Here is a 25,257-nt window from a genome sequence, read left to right on the forward strand (position 1 = left end):
GTGCGGGACCAAATCCACGTGGGTGCAAGTGGAGAGGGTGGATTGAGGACCCATCTCGGCCTCGTCGGCCTCGTCAGACGTCTTGATATAACCCACAGCATGCCGCCGAAGAAGCAACAGAAGGCCCCCGCGCGCCCTGCGGCGCCGACCAAGGGCGAGATCAAGATTGTGGACGGCAAGCGCAAGTTCACGCCGCGCCCGCCGCTGCCTGCCGCCCAGCGGCTTCCGCGCCTGTACCGCGCCCTCACGGACCAAGTCAACGACGGCTTCTTCGACAACGCGAAGAAGACGTGCAAGCGGAGTGAGTGTGTGTGTGGGGGGGGGAGTCAACAGGACACGTGAGAGAGGAGATGGGAGACGAGAAGCTCGGAGCGCTAACCCCAGTCCTCGCGCTCGACCCCGCGTCCACCTCGGCCTTCCAGACCCTCCTCTTCCTACACCTCCACACGGACGACTACGCGGCCGCGCTCGACCTGGTCGAGCACCCGCCGTCGCCGGCCGACCTGCGCTTCGAGCGCGCATACTGCCTCTACCGTCTGCACCGGGAGCGCGACGCGCTCGCGCAGCTGCAGGACATCGAGACGCGTACCCGCCGCGAAGAGCATCTCGAGGCGCAGGTGGTGGGTATCTTCCTCTCCTCTTCCTCCTCTTCCTCCCTCCCCTCCTCCCCACCCCCGCCGACCGCTATTTTCTGACACCAGCGCTACCGCCTCGGCGAGTTCGAGGCCGCCCAGGCGCTCTACGACGCCCTCCTCCCCAGCGCCGCCGCCGAGGCCGACGACATCCGCACCAACCAGGCGGCCGCGCGCACCCAGCTCGCGTTCATTACGCGCGAGTACGCGACACACCTGCCGGCCGGCGAGGCGGGCGTGCCCTCCGTGCCGAGTGCACGCGTCTCCGCGCCCGCTGCGGCTGCGTCGGCGTCGGCGTCGATGGCCGCTGCGGCGAGCGCTAAGCCGAAGAAGAGGCGCCACAGGCTGCCCAAGGGTGCCGAGGAGGGGAAGCCGTACACGGAGGACGCCGAGCGGTGGCTGCCCATGCGCCAGCGCGCGTCGTACGTCCCCCCTGGGGGGAAGAAGAAGAAGGAGGTGACGGGCCTTGGGACGCAGGGCGCGACAGGCGGCGGCGGGGGTGGTGGTGGGCAGAGCAAGAAGAAGGGCAAGAAGAAGTAGGACAGGGGCCGATGCCTAATCTTGCATGCACATTCTATGATCGATTATAGTCGACAGAACGCCTATAGCCACAGTAGATCCTCGTGACACCGCGTGCAAAAACTCATGACAGTTATCACAGCTCTCTGTCGCGACCTAGTCGGCCCCATTGCACCCCTACGCCTCCCACCCATACCTCACGACGAACGCCTGGAACGCCCGCAGCATCGTGTCCCCCTTCACCGCCTTCTTCTTTGGCGCGCCGCGGCTCATATCCCCCTCGGCGTCGAGCAGCGGCCCCCACTTCTCAATCGCCTTGATCGCGTCTTTGGCGGTAAACCAGCGCCGTTCGCGCTGGCCCTTCTCGTCCCTGCAATCAGCTCGCTGTGTGCACGCGGGCCCACCACTCGTCGTCGAGATCCTCGCTCGCCATCTCGAGTGCGTGCGCGTGCCAGATCTCCGGGCGCTTTCCGGGTCCAGGGAGGGGCTCGAGCACGCTCAGCTCGTCTGAGACCGCGCGGGGCGTCGGGAGGCCGCCTGGTATCAGCAACTTTGAAGATGTCAGCTACCCGCTTGCGGGTAGGATAGATGAGATGGGCTTGGCATGGGCGGGCATAAAGACAGGGCGAGCGCAAGAGGAAGCTGCCGCGTCGACGGCTGACGGCCGACAGCACCCAAAGTTCGGTTGCATCGGTCAACGATTCGCAGCCGACGCACGTGCCCGATAGGCGAAGACGTGCACGATGCACGTATCGGCCACCTGACACCCATGTCGCACTCCAGTATCCAGAACTCCATAACCCACCTTCCTCGCGCGCTTCGCGGGCCGCCGCTTGACCCGAGGTCTCGCCGTCATCGACGCCGCCCTTTGGAACTGTTGGATAACCAAATGCCGATGCGGAATGCAAACGAGCAAGGGGCGGAGGGCGCGGAGGGCGCGGAGGGCGTGTCCGAGATGACGTCGGGGACATGTGATGGTCCACAGGCCACGGGGGATCAACCAAGGAGCGTATGATGTGCAGAATTGCAAGAGGTTGATTGAGTGATGGAGCGTCAGTGGGCTTGGGGGCGGAGACTGGGATGGAGGTGGCAACGTACGGATCCAGAGGTTTGGATGTTTGCGCGAGGTGATGAGGAGGACGCGTTGGGTTGCGGGGCAGAAGGGGATGGCGAGTGCGACGTGTCGTGGAGTGTGCTTCATGATTGGAGCAACAGAGAAGAGTTGAGAGAGATCAAGAGAGATCAAGAGAGATCAAGAGATGGATGATGGTCGGATGGAGAGTGGACATCGAGGGGGCTTGTTATTATCCGCTCGTGACATCACTTTCAATCTGGGTAATCTAATCAGCGCGTGTTTGATTAGTAATATGCCATTACAATATTGGAGTTGGATTAGTGCGTACCTAATACAGGGGAATATAAAGGCCCGGCTGAAGGCTTTAGCCGGCTTAATGGAGGTTGTAAGGCACAGTCCAAGGCGGGGAGACGAGAGCGCGCTCCACTCTACAGCCACTCACCACCTTCCCTCACTCCTCCCATCACTCGACTGCATCTCTCTCGACCATCTCTCTCTCTCTCTCTCTTTCCTCTCGCATTCGACTCGGAGACACCATCAATTCATCCCTCTTCGGCCTCTGCATCCCTCACAACTAGTCCACATCGCATCTGACACACTTCCCGCCACCCCCTGCCTCCGCCCCGGCCTACCCCGCACTCCCCGCTCCCACCAATTACCGGCGAGCAGCGCACGCCGTCGCCGCAGGAGCCGCAGCCGCACTCGCAGCCGCACCCGCACCCGCAGCCGTCGTCATGCTCGACCAAGTCCTCGGCCGCCCCTCTCCAACCGTGCGCCGCACCCAGATCTTCCTCGTCCTCTTCTTCTGGGTATGGCGGCTCTACAAGGGTGATGGAAGTGCAATGGCCGGGCGGTCGCGGATCGCCCGCCGAACACCGCGCAACGTCGCATACTCCCGCACATGGTGGCGACGAGTATGGGCGTTCCTCGTCGCGCGGAGAAGCGGACCACGCTGGATGTCGAACATCAACGGGAGACTAAGTACGCGGAGATAAGCGCTCGACTGACGCACAGAGTCGTTCACACCCTACCAGCTTATTCTCGGCACCCTGACGGTTGGGTACGCCCTGCGCCACCTCGACGATCTCTTAGGAATAGGAGGTGAGTGGCATCTCCATCCGCCACTTGGCATCTTGTGCTGACAGTATAGCCCCAGAACCTCTGGCAAAGATGGTGTGTCAGAACACATGTCGGCCCGGCTCGGACATACAACTGACGAAAACAGTACTCAAGATCATACTACCGTGCCACATATGTCAACACTGCTCTAGACGCTGGGTTCGCGTCGGCCATGACAATCCGACCAAAATGGCTCAAGGACATTTGCAGTCTCGTCTTCGGCGTCTACTACCTCATGTGGGCGACAGAAGGCGATGAAGTGGTAAGTCGTGGCGTCTTTTATCACTGGCCAAGGTCCCGGGGCAACTCTAACGCCATCAGCTCCGCCGTTACCGTGCCTTGTGCAGCGTCGAAATGTTGCGCACAACCTGGGAGAAGACGTTTATCAACCCCTACGTGAGTCACTAGGAACGTGCACGCCTGACGCGTAGCTCCGAGGGGTCATGAAGCTCCGCATGCCCAAGGTCCCCATCGTCCGCTATGTCTACATCCACCGCCCTCCAACATCGTCGCGCGCCAACAACCCGCCCGTAAAGGCGATGCTGCTCTTCAACGGTACCGATAAGCAGCTCGCTAGAGCCACCGAGCTTGTCATGGACTTCCCGGGCGGCGGCTTCATCGCCATGGGACCCGAGTGCCACGAGGAGCGTCTGCGTACCTGGGCAATTCGCACGGGCAAGCCAATTCTCAGCATCGACTATGGCAAGGCTCCCGAGTACCCGTACCCATGGGCTATCGAGGAGGGCATTGACGCGTACCGCACGGTCACCGACACCAAGGGTGCAGTGATCGGCATAAAAAGCCGTCATCTCGGCGTAGTCCTCACTGGCGACTCCGCGTACGTCCAACCACTCTCTCTGTCTTCTAGCTCGAGCTAACGATCAGCGGCGGCAACATTTGCACCACAATTATGAACCGCATTCTCGAACACCACAAGCACATTACCCGCCCTGTGGCCATGATCCTGGCCTACCCCGCTCTCGACTTCAACTTCACGTCGTGGATGTCGCCCACAAACTTGAGAGTTCTGCAGACCGAGCAGTCCGAGGTACACATCCCTGGCCTCGCCCACGGCAAGGATCATCTCCGCCACAAAGCGCCCCTGTCCGTGGTTGACGACGTCGACAAGAAGCCCAAGCGCCCTGCAGCCAAGTCGCGTAAAAGTTGGGCCGACTCGATCAGCGCCACGTTCGGCCTCGGCATGACTCCCCGCACGCCTGGGTCCAAGACCCAGCCGTCGAGCCCGCTTACCATGACCAGGCCGCTCTCCAAGCGGACCGAATCTGGCTGGTTCGCGTCGCGCGAGGAGAACGACTCTGCGGAACATCTCTCCGACGCATCCTCATCAGACGACGAGTACGAGCCGTCGACGGACCGCCGCCGCGAAGCAGACAAGACCTTGGCAGAGCGAGTCAAGACTCCCGGCATCTTCGCCGACGAGCGCTTCACCGACGGCATCTTGTCAGCGTCACCCCAACCCACGTTGTCGGGCGAGGAAGGCGTCCTCGACCCGGTCGTCGCCCAGAAGCCCAAAGCCAAGGCGGCATTCGCTACCAGGCTGACCATGACGAGTCGAGTCGGCTACTTCCAGGACCGTGTCATCTCGCCGTCCATGATGCGCGCCATGGCCATTCTCTACATCGGTCCTCAGCGCTGCCCAGACTTTGAGACTGACTACTACATCTCGCCCCTCCTCTCCCCCGCCCAAAACCTCGCCCACTTCCCACCGGTGTACCTCATCTGCGGCGAGCGCGACCCCTTCGTGGACGACACGGTCATTTTCGCAGGCAAACTTCGCGAGGCGAAGCGCACGCGCCGCGCGCAGGCCGCTAACTCTGGCGACAAGAGCAGCAAGTACGGCGAGGGGCTGCGCATGACGACGGGCAAGCCGAACGAGGAGCCGCCCGACCACATCCTCAGAGAGACTGATGAGGACTGGGTGCAGATGCGCATCATCGAGGGCTGGGGCCACGGCTTTATGCAAATGTCGGCGCTCATGCGCGAGATCGACCCTGTGCTCGTCGAGATGGCCGACTGGATTGATGAGTCGTTTGAACGAAGCCGCCTCCTGGAAAAGGACAAGGAGGACGTTGCGGCGGCCCACGCCGCTGCGCGCGCGGCCTTCAAGCCCGAGTCGCCCGTCACGTCGGCGCAAGACAGCCTGCCGTCGCCCCTGCGCTCGCGCCACGTCAAGCCCGTGCGGGAGTACACGCACACGCCAAAGAACAAGGTCGTGGGCGCATCCGACCTCGGCATGGACTTTGGGCGGGACAACTCGGACGACGAGGGTAGCATGGACAACATCATCTCGTTCACGCCCAAGACGAAGAAGCGCACGCCGCCGCCCTCGCAGTTCCAGCCTGTGCCACGGCGGCCGTCCCGCGACGTGCTCAAGCGCGAGAACAGTGCTCTCAACTTTGACAGTCTGGACGACTCGGCCTCGTCGGGCGAAACAGTGGTGCTGCGCACGCCGCCACAAGGCCGCGTCATGCTCCCCTCCACGCCCGCGCAGCCAAAGGGCACGATGTCGTTCGGCCTCTTCTCGCGCCCCGCGCCCGCGGCCCGCGGCCCCGTATTGAAAACGCCCGCAACGTCGCTGTACGCGCCGACGGCGGCGCGCCGCGGCTCCGCCTCTCCTTCCCTTGCACCGCACAGCAACAACCCCATTGTCAAGGCTGCGGTTGCGGGCGCGCGCGCCGCATCGCCCGCCCTGCAGGCCGCCGGGCTGGTGCCGCAGAGCGTCAACAGCCTTGACCCAGAAGAGATGTACCGCCGCCGTCGGGCCGAGGCCGTCTTCGGCATGGAGACGGACGACGCATCCGGCAGCGACAAGTAGCGCTGTTTTGTACTCCATCAGTTGTCACGATCAAAAATGCCATGCGCTATGCTGTGAGTTGTGTGATTGGTTGCGTGCAGTATTACTGTTTACAGCTAATGGCCCTACTAAATGGTACAAGACAGCTCTAAAGTCCAGCCTCTGCTTTGGGAGTCAACCGAAGCCTATGACACTCCTCAGCATAGCCACTCTCGCGTCTTACATGTGCGCGTCTACGCGGGCATCACCCACTGTCCTGGGGTACGCCCGCCCAACCGCGCGAGGCGCTGCTCGAGGCGCTCATCTCGACGTGCGCCCGATACGCCTTGTCCCGCGCCCGCCGCAGCTCGTCGCACACCTCCCTCTGTGCGCGCTGCCGCGCGGCCTCGGCGTCCTCGGCCGCCGCGAGCGCCCTCACCCGCCGCACGCGGTATATGCACCACAACGAGGTGAAGATGAGGAGGAGGCCGAGGAGCGTCGGGGCCAGGATGAGCGTCCAGAGCGGAAGGGGCGGCGGGGGGGTCATTGATGCCGAGCGATGGCGAAGGAGGGGGTGGGAGGTGAGAGAGGGGATATGACGATGGGAGATGAAGATGGGAGATGAGAGATGGGAGATGAGAGATGGGATAGTAGATGGTGATGAGAGTGGCTTTACCTCCGATCTGACGGCGGCTAAGCTGGGCGCTGAACAGATCCACGCTAAATGACAGGATGCGAACGATTTGTATCTTTCTGGCCGCCACTGATCGTGGGCGCACAATGTGCCCCGTCGCCAATCACTCGGTCCGGCCTTCCGGCGCCGGTGCCCGAGATGTAGCTGGTCACGTGCATAGTGTACAGAGCATCATTACTTCAGGTTGCAGGACGAGGAGTTGCGTCAGGACGGCGATGGCTTGGTACTGCCGAGGCCGAGGAGCTCAGCAAAACGAATAACAATTACCAAAGTGGCACCGCAGCGGCCTAACAGCTGTTGAGCAACTGAAACATGACACACCACTGTCTCACCCTTGGCTTGAATGTCAGAATTACAGATTCGCCACCCAGCTACGACATCACGAAGAGAAATCAATTGCTCAGCACGTGAATGGGTCGTAAGGCGACGTTGACCATTCATTGATCCTCACGTGAGAAGACCTCGGCAAGAGGCTGAGGTTGGAGGGCCTGGCCGGTTTAGCGACGGAAGAGGGCTGGTCGACTGCAAGAATTTAGGATGACGCGTACACCATCCCCTTCAACATCATATACACACACCGTTTGCTCGTGTTTACACTCCTCCTCAAAATTTCCATCCTTCCATCCTCCATCCATACTTACACAATATCAACAACCGCATCACCATGCCCCCCACACGTCCCGTTTCTCCGGAAGCCGACTTCTCCCCCCTCACAATTTGGATCGCCTTCTTCGGTGTTGGACTCCTCATCGCCGCCCTGCTCTTCGTCACCATGTTGACTGCCCGCAAATATCAAGAGCCTGAATCCACTCCCCTCATGGTACACGCACACCGTCGCTACCTCGCGACGGCCTACACGCCCCGCAGGACTGGGCCTCCCCCGCCTCCTCGGACTCCGCACTGGACGGAGCTGCCTATACCCACCATCGTCATTCACTCGGTGGAGACGCAAGAATATCAAGAGATCACTCCCGTGCAGGACATCCGGTACCTCCGCATCCCGGTCCCAGAAGAGCCTAAGCCTAAGAGGGTGTGGAGGCCGAGGAGGGCGCGGCCGGGGCGGGCTGTGGCTCTCACTCCCGCCGAGTCGATCCTCTTCGCGGTGTGGGCGAAAGGAAGGTCGCCGGCGACCGTCAACAGGAGGTGGGGCTAAGCTCTGCTATCCAAGCAACAGACAGCAGAACACCACCTTCCTCGCGTCGTCGAGATGAACCCCCAGTCATCGATAGATTCCAGCCCTCATCCATCTTCCATCTCATCTCATCTCATCATCAGCATTGTCCAATGCCGGTATCCATCGTGCTCGCATCTTTCTGCCTTCACCGCACTCGAGCACACCCCACCACCCCGCGCCCTACGCCATACAACCGCCCACACGACCACGCGGAAGACGAGGTCGCGGAAATCATCGCCAACCTCCAAGTCATCTTCGCCCTCCTCTTCATCTGCAAGGGGATCTGCGTCTGGAACGCGGCACGAGAGAGCGCGGCGCAGAGCAGAGCAATCAAAGTCACTGTTGTGTCGTCGATGACCTTGGAGATGGCGAGAGAGATGGCGATGGAGTCAGAGTCTTCGCCGCCAAGTACGCCAGCGAAGGCCGCAGAGTGGATGCGCAAGGGACCATGAATTGTAAGTAGGGAAAGGGGCAGCGCTGACTCCAGCATCGACAACGGGAGAAGGGGCGCGCGCCCGTCCTCGCAATTCACTTTTATTCACACGATACGACCAGCTGTATTTGGGCATACGCCAGGCCGCCACGCGACCAGGCCAGACTGTAGAATAGCATTGTATGTGACCATGTCGAACTATGTCTTGACTCAAATTTTGTTACTCGATCCGCTCCTGGCCCATTGAGATGTATATGGGCATACTTCAGACGGGACTACACCCTACAGTGTCCCTCTTCTCAGGCGTCAGCGTCGACTGCTTTAGTCAAATTGCCTAGTGCCATTCACGCGCCACACGGCACGCGACAATTTTCTGGCGATTTTCGCAACATTTCGAAAGATCGAAGAGATGGCTGACGGTGCCATGCATGGCGCATGAGGCCATGACCGGTATATAGTGTAGACTCCGTCTTCTCGTCTGCCGCTGCGCGCCCCCTTCATCTCCTCATCCTTCTACGTCCCTCCATCTCTCAACACCCACCATCTCCACCTCGTCCACCACAACCACCTATCCACCTCTCCACCTATCCACCTATCCATCTATCCACCCATCGACCCTCATGCTCACCCTCCCCCGCCCCACGGGCCCGCGCACGTACCGCGCCCTCCGCCGCCGCGTGCACCTCGCGGGCTTCCCCGCACTGCTCCCGCTCCTCGCGCCCGTCTTCGCGCGCCCAGTGCACGTACACACGCACGTGCATCGCGTCCGCGGGCGGTCCGACCTCGATCCCGTCCAAGTCGGCTTGCTCCTCCTCGTTGGATTCTGCGTGTTTTGCGTCTGTGTCGATATCTTTCCCCAGGACCGGCTGGCGTTCGTCCCCGCCACGCTTGGCGAGGCATAGCGGAGCATGCGGATGCGAGTGACGGGCTTTGCTCGAAGTCAGGTCTGACACTCACGCATCATCACGTCACGAATTCGCGAACGATCTTGTTGATCGCCGCCTGTACCGCACACTAATACCGCACGCCACGTGCCTTGTCTAAACCATGCACACATCTATATTCTGTATTTACAGCCACAGTGCTGGAAACCAAAGTCCTGGAACCCGAGTCTTGGTCTCAATGTCCGTAGGCTACTTCTTCCCAGCCGCATTCTTGTAGATGAATAACCCGGACAGAGCGAGCGAGTAACCTCTCTATCAGCGTCTGGACATGTTTTAGAACTCACCAAACACCTGTACAAGTGTCACGGGGCTGCCAAAGAAGACGACGCTCGCCGTGATCAGGAGAATGTCCTTGAACACGCCGGCAAGCGTGAGGGTCAGGCCGCCAGCTGCACTGATCAAGAACACGGCCGCGACATTCAGCCCGAACGCAGCGAGGGCGTTCGTAGACATGATGAATAGCCCGATCCGCGGGAGCTCGCGGAATGGCGCAAGGCCTTCAGTGAAGGGCAGGAAGCAGGCGTTGATAATGGAGCACACGGGGGCGTAGTAGTGGAGCGACACGAGAGGGTCCATCTGAGAGTGTCAGGGCCAACTACGATCGAATCTGCGAGCTGCAGACGTGCAACTTATCAACTTACCTTGAGCCCCTGCAGTAGAACCTGGATCATCACGAGCCGGCTGGGAGGTTAGTTATACTCCTCAAGGTGAATCTCTCGACGCACGAAGACTCGAACTGGACATCAGTATTGACCTGCCGGATGTTGTACTACTCACCACCACAGCGCTGGTCTGGAACAAGAAACCCAACAGCTCAAAGTGGAGCTCGCCGTACGCGGCTGTCGTCAGTGAGATTGCTAACCCATGGCGGCCTGTACGAACACAATGCGCAGCCGACCGAGATAAGCTGCTGTCAGCGACCGCCCAGAATGTGCCTTACAACAACGATCGCAAGCAGCTTCGTGTTGAGCGCCTGAATCTTGAAGACTGCCGAGATCAAGACAATGGCTACAGGTGTAAACGCCTTCAGCATCTGGATGAAGGAGACGCTAAGTCTGTCCACGTCAGCACCCCCGCACAAACTTGCACCCACGTCAAGTACGCAGAGTTGCTCAGGATCAGCGATCCAGAGAAGAGGATGCCAATGGGAATGATTCGCTTGATGTAGACGTCACGCTGCCGCCGGTAAGCATATGAAAGGCTTGATGTCGGCGCCCAACCTACCGTCATGGGGACCTTATCCAGGCCGTCCATCAAGTTCGTCGTTGCGCGCAGAACGCGAGTGCCGAGGGCCTGTCGTCAGCTCAGCTCCTCGTGATCCAGACCCACCGCACATCCTAGGTGGTACGAGGTGCTGCGAGTTAGCATAGCCGCGTGCGGCCTGGCGTCGAGGCCGGAAACCTCGGCGATCACTGGGAGACGCACATGAAGATGGGCTACTCGTTAGCTCGTAAGATGCGACCCAACTGCTCACATAAGGGAAGTTGAGGTGCTCAACAGAGTACAAGTACTCTGAGGGGTCAGTACGTCTCGTTGACTCTCCCAGCTAGTGACGTACTGTTGTAGATGATGACCGTGGATGAGAGGGCTATCCATATAGGGACTGAGTGTGAGCTGCCGCCTAGTGCGAGCTTCCGCCGCGCACTCACTGATGGTAGCGGCGCGGAGGTTGACCTTCCCCGTGGGCTTGGTGGTGATGTAGTCGTCGTCTTTCTCCTTTCCGCTCAGAGGCTGCGAGCAGTCAGCAACGCCGTACAGCTGTCGAGTGGGCGCGCGACGTACCATGTGCTTGCCATGCTTCTCCCCATACGCAGGCGAGCCTCGGGGTGTACTCTTGAGCAGGTTGTGGATGGGCGAGTGTCTCTCGTCAACGGGGCTGCCGTGCGGAGAATGGGTGGGGAGGAGGGGCGGACTTGGGGAGGGCATGCTGATGGGGAATGTGGGGAATGGAGCGTCGGGGTTGCAAGATGAGGAGAAGTATGCAAAGCGAAAGCCGAGGTGGTAAGCCGGCGTCTGGCTAAAGCTAAAGCGCGTGAGAGCGGCAGTTGGAGATATGATTGAATGAATGTCGGGCTAGGTTGTCACTCTCCAATTCAATGTCGGTATGGTTCAAGACGCGATCGAGTTCGAGTTGCCGCTTCCGGAGGACGTCGATGTGTCACGGGCGTTGACACGATGTCTTTCCGCGAGTGCCGAGGATGACCTGTTGCAAGATGCAAGAGAGGAGTAGGAGATGTGCGAGAGCTGCTTTTGATGAACGTGGAGGCGAAGAGAGCTCGCGCGAGAGATTAGTTCCGGCGGGAGCGGGAAGAGGCTGATCACTGACAAGGACAAGGGATCTGATGCAGTCGGCCCACCAAATCGCGACGAGGTACGTGGCGCGCGTCTCGGCGTCTCCGTACACTCTCTCTCCTCATCTCCGGCCTCTGGGATGCAGGATGCAAGCGGCCTGCTGTACTGCTTCACTGCATGCATGGCGTCTGTCAGGCGTCTCGGCACCTCGGCAGTCGTCGTCAACGTCGACACCCAAGGCGCCCAAGCGGGGTGGCTTGCCGAGCATTACAGATTAAGCTTGGTTGCTTCCCCTAACTATCCTTTCTCCGGTCCCATATCCTCAGGGAAATGCCTCACCCCGGTACAGGTACCAGGTAACCTGGGCGATCAGTCGCACGTGATAGCCATGCTGATGGCATGTGGCGTATTTGGCTCCGCAAACAATAGGCAGCCGTGGGAAAGTTAAATTGGCCGGAACCTCGATACGATCGGTAAAGGTTCCTTCTTTCGGACTTGACCCCCCCCTCGCCTCCACTCTGCAGTCGTTTTCCTCCATCGGCCGACGCGACTCCGCCACCCCTTCCCCCATCCCACGCGCCGTGACTCTGGTCACTCGCAGCCGGCCCAAAGTCTCACATCCCGCCACTCCTCTCTTCTCCATCACTCTCCTCTCTCCATTCCTCTTTCCGACGGCGCACGCCGTTCTCAACTCCAAAACATGACGGCGTCGACAGATTTCTTCAATGTGAGTCCGCATAGCCCGATCACTATTGATCTGGTGAATGGCACGCTAACGTTTGTCAGCCTGTGGCGGCATTTATTGCCCTCCGTGAGACCCTCGAGGCCGGCATCATTAGTGCGCCCTCCACCCGTCTATGCTGACTTTCAGTCGCCGTCCTCCTCGGCTTCATCGAGCAGATCATCCCTGTAAACCCCACTGGGGGAGCACTCGGCGCGGGGGGCTCGCGCACCGAGCTTCTTCCCCCCACCGAAGACACCGAGGGCTCATACTCGACCTTCAGCGCACGCCGGGACTCGAACCGAGCCCCGGCCATCCCACCACAGCTGCTGTCGCCCAGCCTAAGCCCGACGCAGTCCAACCGCGCCCTTGACTCAGACTTTGAGCTGTCTGACGACGAAGCCGCCGGCAATGGCCAGCAGTTTGGGCCGGACAGTCGTGAGCAGATCGTACGCAATCTCAAGGCGCAAGTTTGGAGTGGTGCGCTTCTCGGGCTCGCTGCGGCGGCCTTCGTCGGCGCCATCTTCCTCTATGTGGTGAGTGGATCGATCCGATTATCGCCACCCTTTCTCCGCATCCTCCATCCGCAGTCGCTTGCTTCCGGTATGCCGGTTCACTGACCCTCCAGTTCTACACCTTTGCACACGATCTCTGGCAGGATGCTGAGAACCTCTGGGAGGGTATCTGGTGCGGTATTGCCGCTATTATCATCCTCGTCATGGGTCTTGCTTTCCTTCGCCTTCCTCATGCGCGCATGAAGTGGCGCCTGAAGCTTCTCCAAGCTGTCGAGGGAGCCGCCGGCGTTGACCAGAAGTCAACGTCATCGGCCCGTCGCCGTCACCGCAAGATGGGCGCCCGCGCTGCCCGTGGCTGGATCCTCTTCGGCCTCCCTTTCATCACGGTGCTCCGTGAGGGTCTCGAGGGCGTTGTCTTCCTCGGCGGCATCGGCCTGACAGGTTCCCCCCTCTCGATCTTCACCGGTGCGCTCGCTGGCTTCCTGATCGGCGGTGTGCTTGCCGTCACTCTCTTTACCCGCTCTGAGGCCATGACGCTTCAGCGGTTCACAACATTCTCGACTGTCATCCTCTTCCTGATGGGCGCCGGATTAGCAAGCCGCTCGGCGTACTCTCTCGAGCGCCAGTACTTCATCAACGGCGTTGGTGCGGCCGCGGCTGAGGGCGGCGACGGCCCCGGCTCTTTCCGCGTCGCCCACAACATCTGGAAGCTCTGGGGTTCCAACCCCGAGCCTGGGCATGAGGGCTACAGCGGCTTCTGGCAGCTCGCCCAGTCTCTTGTCGGCTGGAACAATGTCGGCACCTACTGGACTGTGTAAGTTTCTACATCCCAGCTACAGCATTGGCTAACAGCCAGCGGCGCGTACGAGGTGTATTGGTTCATTATCATCGCTACTCTCGTCCGCATGAAGTACAGGGAGGGCAGAACCGAGCTCTGCGGCCGTCGCTCCAAGCGTGGATGGGAGCTCGAGCGCAGCCGCCGCCGCGCTCTCCGTGAGGAGGGCGAGGAGGAGGGCCTTCTTGGTCCTCATGCCGAGGGCTCGGGCTCGGGCTCGGGCTCGCGCAGGAGCAACGACGAGTAGGCTGACTCGTCTGTAAAAATGTCCGCAGAACTTGGTAGACTGTACACCCCACTCTCAATCTGCACACAGCTAGATCGCACTAGACTGTTCATCACCGACATCCTACACATTCTCATTCTCATACTAAAATAGAAGCCCGTCTTCATAGCATACACCCATGCCTCTGTATCATCTGGACACGTATAGGATTAGACAGGCGTCATTTGTGCGACAGCTGCGTCCAACGAAGCAGGCTGAGGGCAGATTGAGTGTGGCGGCCGTTCTCACGCCGTGCCGTGCAGTGGCACATATTACATCATAATCAACATAAAGAGGGGCGGGTATCAGAACTGCCTGTCAGCAGCACTCGGGCAGACCGTAATCTGTTCTACTCACCCGGATCTGGTAGGTACCGTTGGCCTTCGTGAGGTATCGCACCCATTTGGTGGAGTTTGCTTAGCGTCAGTATAAGGCGGAAACAGAGCTCACCCCCTGACTTCTCGAAGACCTTGAGGTAGCGGACAAGCAATCCCGACGCGGTGTACATGACGACTGCGATCAGCGTTCGCCTCTGCACACAGTAGTCACCAGAAAAGTCAACCTCGATCGGTGGCCGCGACCACGGCTGGCGATGCGTCGTCATCGCGAGGTCGGCCTCAGCCGTGAGCGTGCACTCCTGCTGCCCCTGTATCCTTGGAATCCTGCGGTCAGTTCGCCCCTTCCTGCACGCAGCACTCACTTCCACACAATGACGTTGTCGGCAGGCACGTATTTCGCCTTGCCGACGCCGACCTTGACCTCGGCCTTGGTGGTGTTGAGCGGCGTCGGGATGCGGAGCACGACGTTGTTAGCGTTGAGTTTGTGGTCGAACGCGGCCTTGAGGTGGATCGTGTATTCGACGCGGCTCTTCGTCGGCTCCGTCACGTGCGTCTGCAGCCGGAAGGGGAGGTTGATGTTGCTCGTGGAGCGGTAGCGCATGAGCTCGAACTCGCCGTCGGGCGGGATGAAGCTGATCGAGCGGTCCGTATCAAACTTGCCCAGCCGCACGCACTGGTGGAACTGGCAGTCGTCGAGCTCGACCGCGTTGTCCATCTTGGACGCTGAGCTGTCGCCGTGCTTGGCCAGCACGAGCTTGTCGTTCAGCCCGAACTTGCATTCGGGCATGCCGCTCAAGTACGCGCGCATGAGGATCTGCCCGTCGACATCGGCGCGCAGCACCGCGCCGTCCTTGCTCATAAGCATGTTGACCGTCTCGATCACGTCGACGAAGGCCTCGTTCTTCCGGTACTTGACATCCGAGCGGCGCCATGACGTTGCGCCCGTCGCCTGAATCGTGATCTTGCTCGAGTCCTCGCGCTGCTGTCAGCCTCCTGCAATGGTGCGCTCTCTCCTAGCCGTCACTAACCACGGCCATCTCAGACTTGATGCCCTCCGTCGTGATGTACATCTTGAGCGTGTCGATTTCCGAGTTCTGCGGATACCCAAAGTCAAGGATCTCGTCGAGGAGTTCGTAGATTAACACAAAGTTGTTCTTGACACTCTCCTCGTCAAGCTTGCCAAAGTAGCTGCGCGAGATCGTGATGAAGCGGTAGAGGAACTCGAAAACGAGCGCCGCCGACGCGTTGCACCTGCTGTTAGTGCAATCACGCGCGCTGGGCGTACTTGGTCACGCCAACCACGAAGATGTTGTTGAGGCGCACATGGAAGAACGACGTCGAGCCGAGGGTAATGATCGGCGAGCGGATGTCCGGGTTCGAAATGACCTGGATGCGGAACACGTCCGCTATCGAGCGTCTGCGGTCAGCAGCGACACGGAGAAGGGTGGCAAACGCACTTCAGGTCTGCACGGAAGAGGCGGGAAATGAGCACCTGGCTGTCAGCTGTGCGCCGCGACTCGCGATGTCGGCCTTACCTCGCCCTTCTGGTTGAAGATGAAGAATGCCTGGGAGTCAGTCTATGCGGTGCTGTGCGGGACATACCGAGATCATGATGCCCTTGTCCCGGTCCGGGACTTGCGCACAAGACTAGTAAGAGTCGAGTCGGATGAGAACTTTGGGATGTGAAGCGTGTAGATGAGGTGAAGACAGACGGAGTGAGCGATCGGCCACCTAGGCATCCGGCGGCTGTCAGCGTCACCACCCAGGACACACGACCGAGCGCGTTTCAGAGTCCCAACTCGATGCACACGTCATTTTTTGGCTTGATAACGGCGCTCAACTCGGACTCTTGTCGATTTCGGCGTCGAGTCAAAGAAAGTGCTCGCTACCATCACACTCGACTCGTTCACCTCAAACAACGTATTTAACGTTGTCCCCGGCTCTCAAGGTGGTGCATGATACGCCACCTCCTCTTCGCCACCACAAAACAGCTCTCTCACAGAGCACTCCACCACTCATCACCATCCCTCCTAGCTCTCCTCTGCCGTCAACTCGCATCTGGCACCCAGTTGCCACTCAACACACGCCACTTTCACTACACACCCACCATGTCGGCCCCAGAGGCGACTAAGCCCCAGGCTGAGGCTACCCCCGCTGCCTCGAGCGGCGCCAGCACCCCCACTACCGACGGCTCCGCTCCGTCGAAGAAGGGAGGTACGTGTTGCAGCATGGAATATATAGCGCTGACAAACAGCTAAAAAGGCCGCCAAGCTCGCGGAGAAGGCTGCCAAGCAGGCCGCTAAGGCTTCGACTGCCTCTGCTCAGCCCGCTGCTCCCAAGAAGGAGAAGAAGGAGAAGGAGAAGAAGGTCGAGCAGCCCGCCGAGGAGTGGATCAACCCCACTCCGGAGGGCGAGAAGAAGGGTGAGTTACATTCCGCACCAGTGTGGCATACTAACGCCCCAGATGTCTCCGGAGACCTCTGGGCTGGCGGCTACGACCCCGTCAAGGTCGAGGCCGCCCACTACGCCTGGTGGGACAAGCAGGGCTTCTTCCAGCCCAAGTACCAGGAGGACGGCTCACCACTTCCCAAGGGCACTTTCTCCATGGCATTCCCCCCTCCCAACGTCACTGGCAATCTGCACATCGGCCACGCTCTTACCGTCGCCATCCAGGACGCGCTCATCCGCTGGAAGCGCATGCAGGGTTACACCACCATCTTTGTCCCAGGCTACGACCACGCCGGTATCGCTACCCAGGCTGTTGTCGAGAACCGCTTGCTGAAGACTGAGGGCCACTCTCGGCATCACTACGGGCGCGAGAAGTTCCTCGAGAAGGTCTGGGACTGGAAGGACCAGTGAGTCGTGGACGCAGAGACAGTTACTGCGATGGAAGATTGACGGTACAGGTACCAGGCCAACATTACCAACCAGATGCGCCGTCTCGGTGGATCGTTTGCGTGGGACCGTGTGGCCTTCACCATGTCAGATGTGGGTTGAGGCTCAGCTTTGGGGCTGGCAGCTGACAGCAGGAACTCTCCGAGGCCGTCAAGGAGGGCTTCATCACTATGCACGAGAAAGGCCTCATCTACCGCGCCAACCGTCTCGTCAACTGGTGCTGCTACCTCAACACGTCGCTGTCCAACCTCGAGGTCGACCAGAAGGAGCTGACTGGGCGCACTCTCATGAACGTCAAGGGTTACGACGCCAAGGAGCGCTTCGAGTTCGGTGTCATCACCTCCTTCAAGTACCCTATTGAGAACTCGGACGAGTTCATTGTCGTCGCCACCACACGTCCCGAGACCATGCTTGGTGATACCGCCGTTGCCGTCCACCCCGACGACCCGCGGTACAAGCACCTCCACGGCAAGTTTGTCGTCCACCCCTTCAATGGCCGCCGCATTCCCATCGTCACCGACGCTATCACCGTAGACATGGAGTTCGGAACTGGTGCGGTCAAGATCACTCCCGCCCACGACCCCAATGACTTCGAGTGCGCCCAGCGCAACAACCTCGAGTTCATCAGCCTGATGAACGACGATGGCACCTACAACGAGAACGCCGCCCCCTTCGCGGGCAAGAAGCGCTTCCACGTCAGGAATGAGGTCGTTGCGGCCCTCAAGGAGAAGGGTCTCTACGTGGGTCAGGAGGACAACGCCATGTCTATCCCTATCTGCTCGCGCTCGGGCGATGTCGTCGAGTCGATCATGAAGCCCCAGTGGTGGGTCAGCTGCAAGCCGATGGCCGACGACGTCCTTAAGCGCACTGCCGCGGGTGAGCTCGAGCTTAAGCCCAAGGCGATGCAGGGTGACTGGACTCGGTGGATGGAGAACATGCAGGACTGGTGCATCTCGCGTCAGCTTTGGTGGGGCCACCGGTGCCCTGCCTACCTCATGTCTTACGAGGGTGAGAGCCCCGACAGCGCCGACGAGAAGAACTGGATCATTGCCCGCTCGCTCGAGGACGCCACCAAGGAGGCCGACAAGCGCGCCAACGGTCGCAAGTACACTCTTGAGCAGGACGAGGATGTCCTCGACACATGGTTCTCCTCCGGCCTCTGGCCCTTCTCCACGATGGGTTGGCCCAACAAGGTGAGCTCTTTTCTGATGTCAGCGCTGACCTGCACAGACCAAGGACCTTGAGCACTTCTACCCCAACTCGATCCTTGAGACTGGATGGGACATCATCTTCTTCTGGGTTGCCCGCATGGCCTTCTTCGGCACTGTTCTCACCGGCAAGATGCCCTTCAAGGAGGTCTACCTCCACCCCATGGTCCGTGACGCCTGGGGCCGCAAGATGTCCAAGTCGACCGGCAACGTCATTGACCCGCTTGACGTTATCACTGGCCAGAACCTGCAGAAGCTCCACAACGACCTCCGAAGCGGCAACCTGCCTGAGTCGGAGATCCAGAAGGCCGAGCAGGGCCAGAAGAAGCTCTTCCCCAAGGGCATTCCTCAGTGCGGCACCGACGCCCTCCGCTTCACTCTCTGCAACTACGCCCAGGGTGGTCGAGACATCAACCTCGAGATCGGCCGTGTTGAGGGATACCGCAAGTTCTGCAACAAGCTCTGGAACGCCACTAAGTTTGCGCTTTTCCGTCTTGGTCTCGTCGACCTTGAGGGCAAGAGACTGCAGAGCACTTTCGTCCCGAACGACTCGGCAAAGGTGAGATTCTCCGGACAAGTCTCGACCGTGCTGACGCCAGCCTACCGGCAAGGAGAGCATTGCTGAGAAGTGGCTGCTGCAGCGCCTTAACATCGCCGCCGCGGGCGTCAACTCGTGCATGGAGAACCGTGACTTTGCCGAGGCGACTAACTACGCATACCGCTTCTTCTTGAACGACTTGTGCGACGTCTTCATTGAGGCGACCAAGCCGACTTTCGAATCGGGCGACGACACACCAGAGAAGGTCTCGGCCCAGAACACGCTTTACACCGCTCTCGAGGGCGGTCTTAAGCTTCTCCACCCCTTCATGCCGTACGTTACCGAGGACTTGTGGCAGCGCCTGCCCCGCCGCGCTGGCGACGAGACACCCTCTATCATGGTCTCTACCTTCCCAGAGGAGATCTCCGAGTACAACTTCCCTGAGGCCGAGAACCAGTTCAACCTCGTCAACGACGTCATCAAGTCGGCGCGTACCATTGTCGGCCTGTACAACTTGCCAACGAACGGCAAGACGCTCGAGGACAAGATCACTGTCGTCGTCCAGACCAAGAACCCCGAGCTCAAGGCCATGCTCGAGACGCAGGCACCTATCATCGTGGCGCTCACCAAGGGTGCTGGGCAGGCGCTCTTCGTCGCCGAGGACAGCGAGGTTCCTCGCGGGTGCGGTACCGAGACCGTCACCGCCGAGGTCAACGTCCACGTCCCTGTTGAGGGCAAGGTCGACGCCAACGCCGAGATTGGCAAGCTTGAGAAGAAGCAGGCGCTCGCCGAGGGCAACCGCGACAAGCTTGTCAAGGTCACACAGCAGGCCAACTACGAGACCAAGATCCGCGAGGAGGTCCGTGCTGAGAACGCTGAGAAGCTGCAGAAGTTCGAGGCCGAGATCGAGACAATTCGCCTTGGCATCGAGCGTTTCAAGCTGTTGCTGTAAACATCGATCATATAAGTGTGTAGAGGGGATGCATATCTGGCCAACCGACGATCAGAGATCTGTTTGCCTTTGCGCTCCGTTGCTGTGGCCGACCATGGGGTGCTTTTGGGCGGCGCACAGACGAGGGGCGTTGGATGATGATGATCTGTAGTGATCGGCATCAGTATGATTCCGTCATTAGCTCGCGACATGCCGTCAGCCACGAGGGAAGAGAGGCACTGTGGCATGCCAGCATGCCAGGTATCCCAGCCAGAACGGTACAAGCAACGTCCTCGCAACCGCGCACAAAGGACAAATGGCTATGCATGATGTTGCCCTACGGGTACTTTGACAGCTACGTCTTCTTCTTCTCTCTTTTTGCATGATGTTTGTTGTGTGATGAGAGGCGAGTGTCCGGGGTCGCCGATGCGCCGAGCTCGTGATGGATGATATGCACATGTGATGGATTTGAGGATGGAGGTTTGATATGGCCGGCCGATGCGATGCGAATGCGTTTGTATGATGAGGATGCGTCGTGACATGTTGACAGGTATGGGCGGTGGGAGGGGGTTCGCTAGCATGGTGTCGGAGTGGGATGGTACAGGGTGTGGGAGCTTTGCTCTGATCAGGCGGAGCTTGACTTGCAGCTCATGACGTGGGGTTCCACCACGTCATGGAGCCAGACGCGCAGTACTGCGACCCGAACGAGGGCGGGAGCTGGAAGCCGGCGCCGAGGCCGCTGGCCGACCCCGTGCTGCCTGTGCTGTGGGTGCGCGCCATCTGGTGCAGCTGGTGGCCGGAGCGGGGCGGGTAGGGCGCCGCGCGCGAGTGCGCAAAGTTGAGGGGGCTGTTGTACAGCGAGCCGGCGGAGGGCGGGGCCGTGGTGAGGGGCGGCGACTGCACCGGCGTGCTGGGGTACGAGTAGGCGAGTGCCGAGGGCTTGGCGAACGGCGAAGCGACGCCGACGTGGCGCACGTTGACGGTGCGCGGCAGGGCGGTGCGGCGCGTGCGTGTGCGGCCCAGCTCGACCATGGGGAGCAGGTGCGGGTGCTGGCTCTCGACGTGCTTGACCATCTTGTTCTGCTGGCCGTAGGCTTTCTGGCAGTCGTGGGAGGGACACTTGTGGGGCTTTTCGCCTTTGTGCGAGCGGATGTGGCGCTGCAGATCCGCGTTCGAGCGGAACGTGCGCGTGTGGCGCTCGCAGGCCTCGTACGGGCACATGTGCGTCTTCTTGGGGATGAATGTGCCGTTGGCGACGGCCGAGTTCTTGCGTCCGCCGCCGCCGAGCGCCGTGCGGATGGGGAGGATGGGAGAGCCGCCGCCAGGAGTCACGACGACCGAGGTGAGGCCGCTCGCGAGGCCGTCGGAGGAGCGCGAGGAGCAGCGCGAGTGGCTGCGCGGACCAGGGGTCCGCACAGTCTGGTGGGTGAGGCCTGGAGTAGGCGAGAACTCGAACGACGGGCTCGGGTAGCCGTTGGTACGCGGCGAGCCCGAGGGGGTGAGGGTCGCCGTGTCGAGCTGCAGAGCGTTGGCGCCGGCGTTGGCGTTGGCGTTGGCATCGACCACGCGCTGGAGGTTGGCCGAAAGTGTGTTGCCATTGATGGGCGCAGGCGGCACGGGCATTGGCGCCACAGTGACTCCCGCACCGCTCGAGTGGTGGCTGTGAGTGGGGAGGCCAGTGTCAAAGACTTGGGCGGGGGGCAGGGTGGGCGAATCCATGTAGTTGGAATAGTAGCCCTGACCGGACGCATCGGAGACGTGCGCGACGGACTCGAAGGAGAAATCGTCGGCGAAGGGTGCCAGCTTTGAGTTGGTTCCTGTGGCCGTCATGACGTTACTGGGCCACCCGGATTCGAGGAGGCTGCCGTCGTAGTTGGTAAGAAGTGCCATTGTGGGTAGAGTTGAGTACACCAGCGAGGGGTGGTTGAAGGATGAGCAAGGTGATAGACCTCTGGTGGTGATCGATGGCGGCGGCGGTGGTGGTGGTGGTGGTGGTGGTAGAAGTAGAAGTGTGGTGAGGAGAGTCTACGGAATTGAAAGGCAGGCTAATGAATGATAGTGCCAATGATGATGATGAGAGCTCTCGCTACTTGATGCTCGATGTGACACTGCTTCCCCTGTTCGCTCCGAGTGAGTCGTGGTGTAAAATCCTTGTCGTCCGAGTCGCGTTGTGTCGCGGTCGTGGCCTGCTGGCGAGCTAGCGAGCTAGCGAGTGGCTGGCCGGAGGCTTGCTTGGAGAAGTTTGTAGAACTTGACGAGAAGTTGTATTGGCCCAAATTTTGGGTGGGTGGATGCGAGGAGTCGGTGATGATGTGTGAGTGTGCAGGGGGTGTGTAGGAGGAGGAGAGAGCACAAGGGGGATGAAAGCGATGCGACGACGAGGTAGCCTTTGCCCTTGGGTATCGAGCAGAGCAGCTCTTGTTCCCGCTTGGCTTTTGTGTGAAGATGAGTAGAGGATGAAAGACGAGGATCGAGGATGATGAGGAGAGATTAATCGGATTGACTTTTCCATTTGCCAGAGGGCATTCGCCCGGGAAATTCAGCGCTTCTCCTCCTCCAACACTGTGGGGTCCCCGGATATACCCACTCGCTCGTCGTTGCATCTCTCACTTCCCACCGCCGTCCTTGAGCCTCCAGCCGCCAGGCCGCCAGCCTCTAGCACCCGAGACATGCTTTACGACCCATGAGCCCCATGGACGATGAATTCTCAACACGCTTCAAGCCTCATGCCCTGGCGGTAGGCGGCAGACAGCAGACACACGGCAGCCGGGTGCAGCCGCCAGCGGTAAACCGCGCACGCTACTCGCCTCGGATGTCCCGCAGCTGACACCTTGTGGCCACCCGATTGCGCTCCTCGGGCACACTGGCACACTGGCACACTGAATACAAAGCTATACAGGCATGCAGGCAGCGGGCAGCCTAAACACACACCAACACGCCATTGCAGTCTCTGGTGGCTCGCGCTTCTCCCCTCCCCTCCCCCCCCCCCTCTCCTCCTCTGTCCTTCACATCCCTCAATGCACGCTGGAACCTGTGTCCCCTCACCATCCCCTTGTCAGTTCCTGGCAGGGGAGGAGAAGCCTGCTTCTAGTCTCGGCCTGGGCCGCGGTACATGCTCGCCGCGGCGTCGCGTCACCTGACTGTTGGTGAGAGATAAATCCTATCGTGCCACAAGCACATGCGCCGCCGCCATCAATGAGCGCCCTCCGCCCCCTCCCACATGAGCACACCACATGCCGACTGTCCTCTAGGCCTCTAGAGCGCCCGCCGCGGCCGCTGCCGAAGACACAGCATGCATGCATGCATGTCGACGCAGTCGCACCACACTGGTCTGTCGCCCTGCAGGGCGCGCCGAGCACCCCGGATGCTTAGTGGCCCGCTTGGATTGGAGCACGCTCGGGCGCGACTTGGGCAATGCCCAGGCGTGCAGGCGTCTGCGTCGGGCAACGCCGGCGGCTCTTTGCTCGACTCGCTCACTCGCTCACTCGCTCACTCGCTCGGTCCGCTCGACTGACGTAGCCATCGGGTCCGTCGCAGTCCCGCAGTCATCCGCCGTCCATGCAGCGTCACTCACCCTCATGCCCCTTGCGACGCAGCCGACACGTCCGAACGCTCCTCCGTTCCACCCTGTGCTCCACTCGCTCATCCTGCACACCAACGCTGTTGAACACGGCCAACCCCTCGGCGTCCGCCGGAATGTGACATACAGGGTACGCCATGTATCTTCGCCCGCCGCCTCGTCCGCCCGTCGCCTCTTCGTATTCGGCGTGCCTCTTCACTCGCCCCAGGGCAAACCAGTTCCCATGATCCCAGCGGCCTCCCGCGACGTGTCACTGAACTGCAACTGGCCAGCATGGCCCGCTGCCATGCCCGTGCGCACAGATCTGGTCTGATAACGACGCTGACTCACACCGAAAACCCCGCTCACCTTGGCTCTTCTCCTTGGCGTGGCTTCTCGACGGCTCGACGGCCATGCCACTCTCTCACATGAGATTTATTCGGATGGGGGATCTACACACCAAGCCACCGAAGCATCAGCGCTTAGTGCCGAGCTGCCGCCGAGCTGCCGTGTCGGATGCAGCCGTGCGTGGCAAGCATTCTGCGACGCACAAGCGCGCTCGGGCACATCTTCGAAATTGGGGTCTATCTTCTTCCCCTGTCCCACTCCCCCATTCCTATTCCTCTCTCCCCCCATCCTGCATGCAAAATCTGCATCTGTATCTGCCTTGGCCTCTGATCCTCTGGCCTTGGGTGGCGTCGGCTGATCGGTCAGCGGCGGCAGATCAGTCTTCGGGTCGGGCGGCCACTCTTCGCACTGGCCCCGCACAGCCCCAGGACCACGTCGAGCAGACGCCTGCTGGCCGCTGGCCGCTGGCCCATGTCCCATGTCCCGGTCTCATTGTTTGATCAGCAGATGAGCCTCGATCCGATCCGTCATTCATACCTTCGTGCTGCGCCACAGCCACCGAAGGTCGGGTCGACAGGCACGCCGCGGCCGAGCGCAGGGAATGTTGCGTGGGTGGGCGTGAGCAGCGCAGCGGACGCACGCACCGGCTTGGACGGCATGGGCAGTGGGCAGTGAGCAGTGGGCAGTGGGCAGTGGTGGGGCAGCGGGCAGCGTGGACTGCATACCGCACCAAAAGTCATTCGCGCGATAGGCACAGGCACGGGTTATCGATAAGCGGAGATTCGACTTCCGTCCAGGGCCGATAGCAAAAACGCGTAGACGCATCACCGACTCTCTGACGGAGAATTGAACTCCGGTCTCCCGCGGTCTGCATGACAAGCGAGCATACTAGCCACTATACGATCAGAGAGGCCTCGGGGGGATGCAGTGCGAGGCGTAGGAGGGCAAGGCAGCCGGGCGCAGCGGATGCTCGATGGCCACTTGGAGGTGTGATACTGTGCATGGACGGAGGGGCCATGGAACGCGATATCACGCCAATCTCCGCGGTGGAGGCTTATCGTCCTCATTCATGTATCCTCATTCATGTAGGCCCATAGCCGTCGGTTTTCTGCGCCGACAGCGGATGTCCGTCTCAGGTCGCCGGGCACATGCATCTTGTAGACGATGGATTTAGCTTCGTATTGTCCATTGCCGTGCGTAACGCCGATCGAGATCTCTTGGCGCCATCGCTGCGCGTGGTCTCGCGACGGGTGATCACATGGCACCTGGCCACTGTGTGCTGGCGAGCGGCAGTTGCCTGCCGAACCCTCCTTAAGATCGGGCTATTCAGTCGATGCACGTCGCTCGACGCACGCATCTCACTTCATTTGTCTTGCTGAGATGTATGAGAGCTTGAGTCAATGCACTGAATCACCGCAGCGACACGAT

General features: G+C 60.5%; 8 protein-coding genes across 8 annotated transcripts; 6 read left to right on the plus strand and 2 right to left on the minus strand.

Annotated features, from left to right (window-relative positions):
* Nucleotides 1-99: 99 nt before the first annotated feature.
* COLE_00577 (uncharacterized protein) lies at nucleotides 100-1,172 on the plus strand (the record flags this gene model as incomplete). The annotated part of the gene is made up of 3 exons (XM_018422850.2): nucleotides 100-301; nucleotides 385-620; nucleotides 702-1,172. The coding sequence occupies 3 exons, from the start codon at nucleotides 100-102 to the stop codon at nucleotides 1,170-1,172; spliced, it is 909 nt and encodes a 302-aa protein (XP_018279847.1).
* A 156-nt stretch (nucleotides 1,173-1,328) lies between these two features.
* Nucleotides 1,329-2,352, minus strand: COLE_00578 (uncharacterized protein; the record flags this gene model as incomplete). The annotated part of the gene is made up of 4 exons (XM_018422849.2): nucleotides 1,329-1,521; nucleotides 1,556-1,688; nucleotides 1,957-2,025; nucleotides 2,250-2,352. 4 exons carry the CDS (start codon nucleotides 2,350-2,352, stop codon nucleotides 1,329-1,331), a joined length of 498 nt encoding a protein of 165 aa, XP_018279846.1.
* A 608-nt stretch (nucleotides 2,353-2,960) lies between these two features.
* On the plus strand, nucleotides 2,961-6,181 carry COLE_00579 (uncharacterized protein; the record flags this gene model as incomplete). The annotated part of the gene is made up of 7 exons (XM_018422848.2): nucleotides 2,961-3,207; nucleotides 3,241-3,327; nucleotides 3,377-3,399; nucleotides 3,452-3,607; nucleotides 3,667-3,741; nucleotides 3,777-4,183; nucleotides 4,231-6,181. 7 exons carry the CDS (start codon nucleotides 2,961-2,963, stop codon nucleotides 6,179-6,181), a joined length of 2,946 nt encoding a protein of 981 aa, XP_018279845.1.
* Nucleotides 6,182-7,497: 1,316 nt separating this feature from the next.
* On the plus strand, nucleotides 7,498-7,986 carry COLE_00580 (uncharacterized protein; the record flags this gene model as incomplete). The annotated part of the gene is made up of 1 exon (XM_018425308.1): nucleotides 7,498-7,986. The coding sequence occupies one exon, from the start codon at nucleotides 7,498-7,500 to the stop codon at nucleotides 7,984-7,986; it is 489 nt and encodes a 162-aa protein (XP_018279844.1).
* Nucleotides 7,987-9,060: 1,074 nt separating this feature from the next.
* Nucleotides 9,061-9,342, plus strand: COLE_00581 (uncharacterized protein; the record flags this gene model as incomplete). Its single annotated transcript, XM_018425307.1, has 2 exons — nucleotides 9,061-9,255; nucleotides 9,301-9,342. 2 exons carry the CDS (start codon nucleotides 9,061-9,063, stop codon nucleotides 9,340-9,342), a joined length of 237 nt encoding a protein of 78 aa, XP_018279843.1.
* Nucleotides 9,343-12,376: 3,034 nt separating this feature from the next.
* Nucleotides 12,377-13,994, plus strand: COLE_00582 (uncharacterized protein; the record flags this gene model as incomplete). The annotated part of the gene is made up of 5 exons (XM_018422846.2): nucleotides 12,377-12,403; nucleotides 12,463-12,514; nucleotides 12,548-12,933; nucleotides 13,026-13,726; nucleotides 13,769-13,994. 5 exons carry the CDS (start codon nucleotides 12,377-12,379, stop codon nucleotides 13,992-13,994), a joined length of 1,392 nt encoding a protein of 463 aa, XP_018279841.1.
* Nucleotides 13,995-16,458: 2,464 nt separating this feature from the next.
* On the plus strand, nucleotides 16,459-19,943 carry COLE_00583 (uncharacterized protein; the record flags this gene model as incomplete). The annotated part of the gene is made up of 7 exons (XM_018422844.2): nucleotides 16,459-16,564; nucleotides 16,605-16,772; nucleotides 16,815-17,205; nucleotides 17,257-17,338; nucleotides 17,380-18,438; nucleotides 18,476-19,012; nucleotides 19,053-19,943. 7 exons carry the CDS (start codon nucleotides 16,459-16,461, stop codon nucleotides 19,941-19,943), a joined length of 3,234 nt encoding a protein of 1,077 aa, XP_018279839.1.
* A 627-nt stretch (nucleotides 19,944-20,570) lies between these two features.
* COLE_00584 (uncharacterized protein) lies at nucleotides 20,571-21,812 on the minus strand (the record flags this gene model as incomplete). The annotated part of the gene is made up of 1 exon (XM_018427310.2): nucleotides 20,571-21,812. The coding sequence occupies one exon, from the start codon at nucleotides 21,810-21,812 to the stop codon at nucleotides 20,571-20,573; it is 1,242 nt and encodes a 413-aa protein (XP_018279838.1).
* Between the last annotated feature and the right edge of the window lie 3,445 nt (nucleotides 21,813-25,257).

Source organism: Cutaneotrichosporon oleaginosum (assembly GCF_008065305.1).
Source record: "Cutaneotrichosporon oleaginosum strain ATCC 20508 chromosome Unknown ATCC20508_contig01, whole genome shotgun sequence".
NCBI classification, from domain to species: Eukaryota; Fungi; Basidiomycota; class Tremellomycetes; order Trichosporonales; family Trichosporonaceae; genus Cutaneotrichosporon; species Cutaneotrichosporon oleaginosum.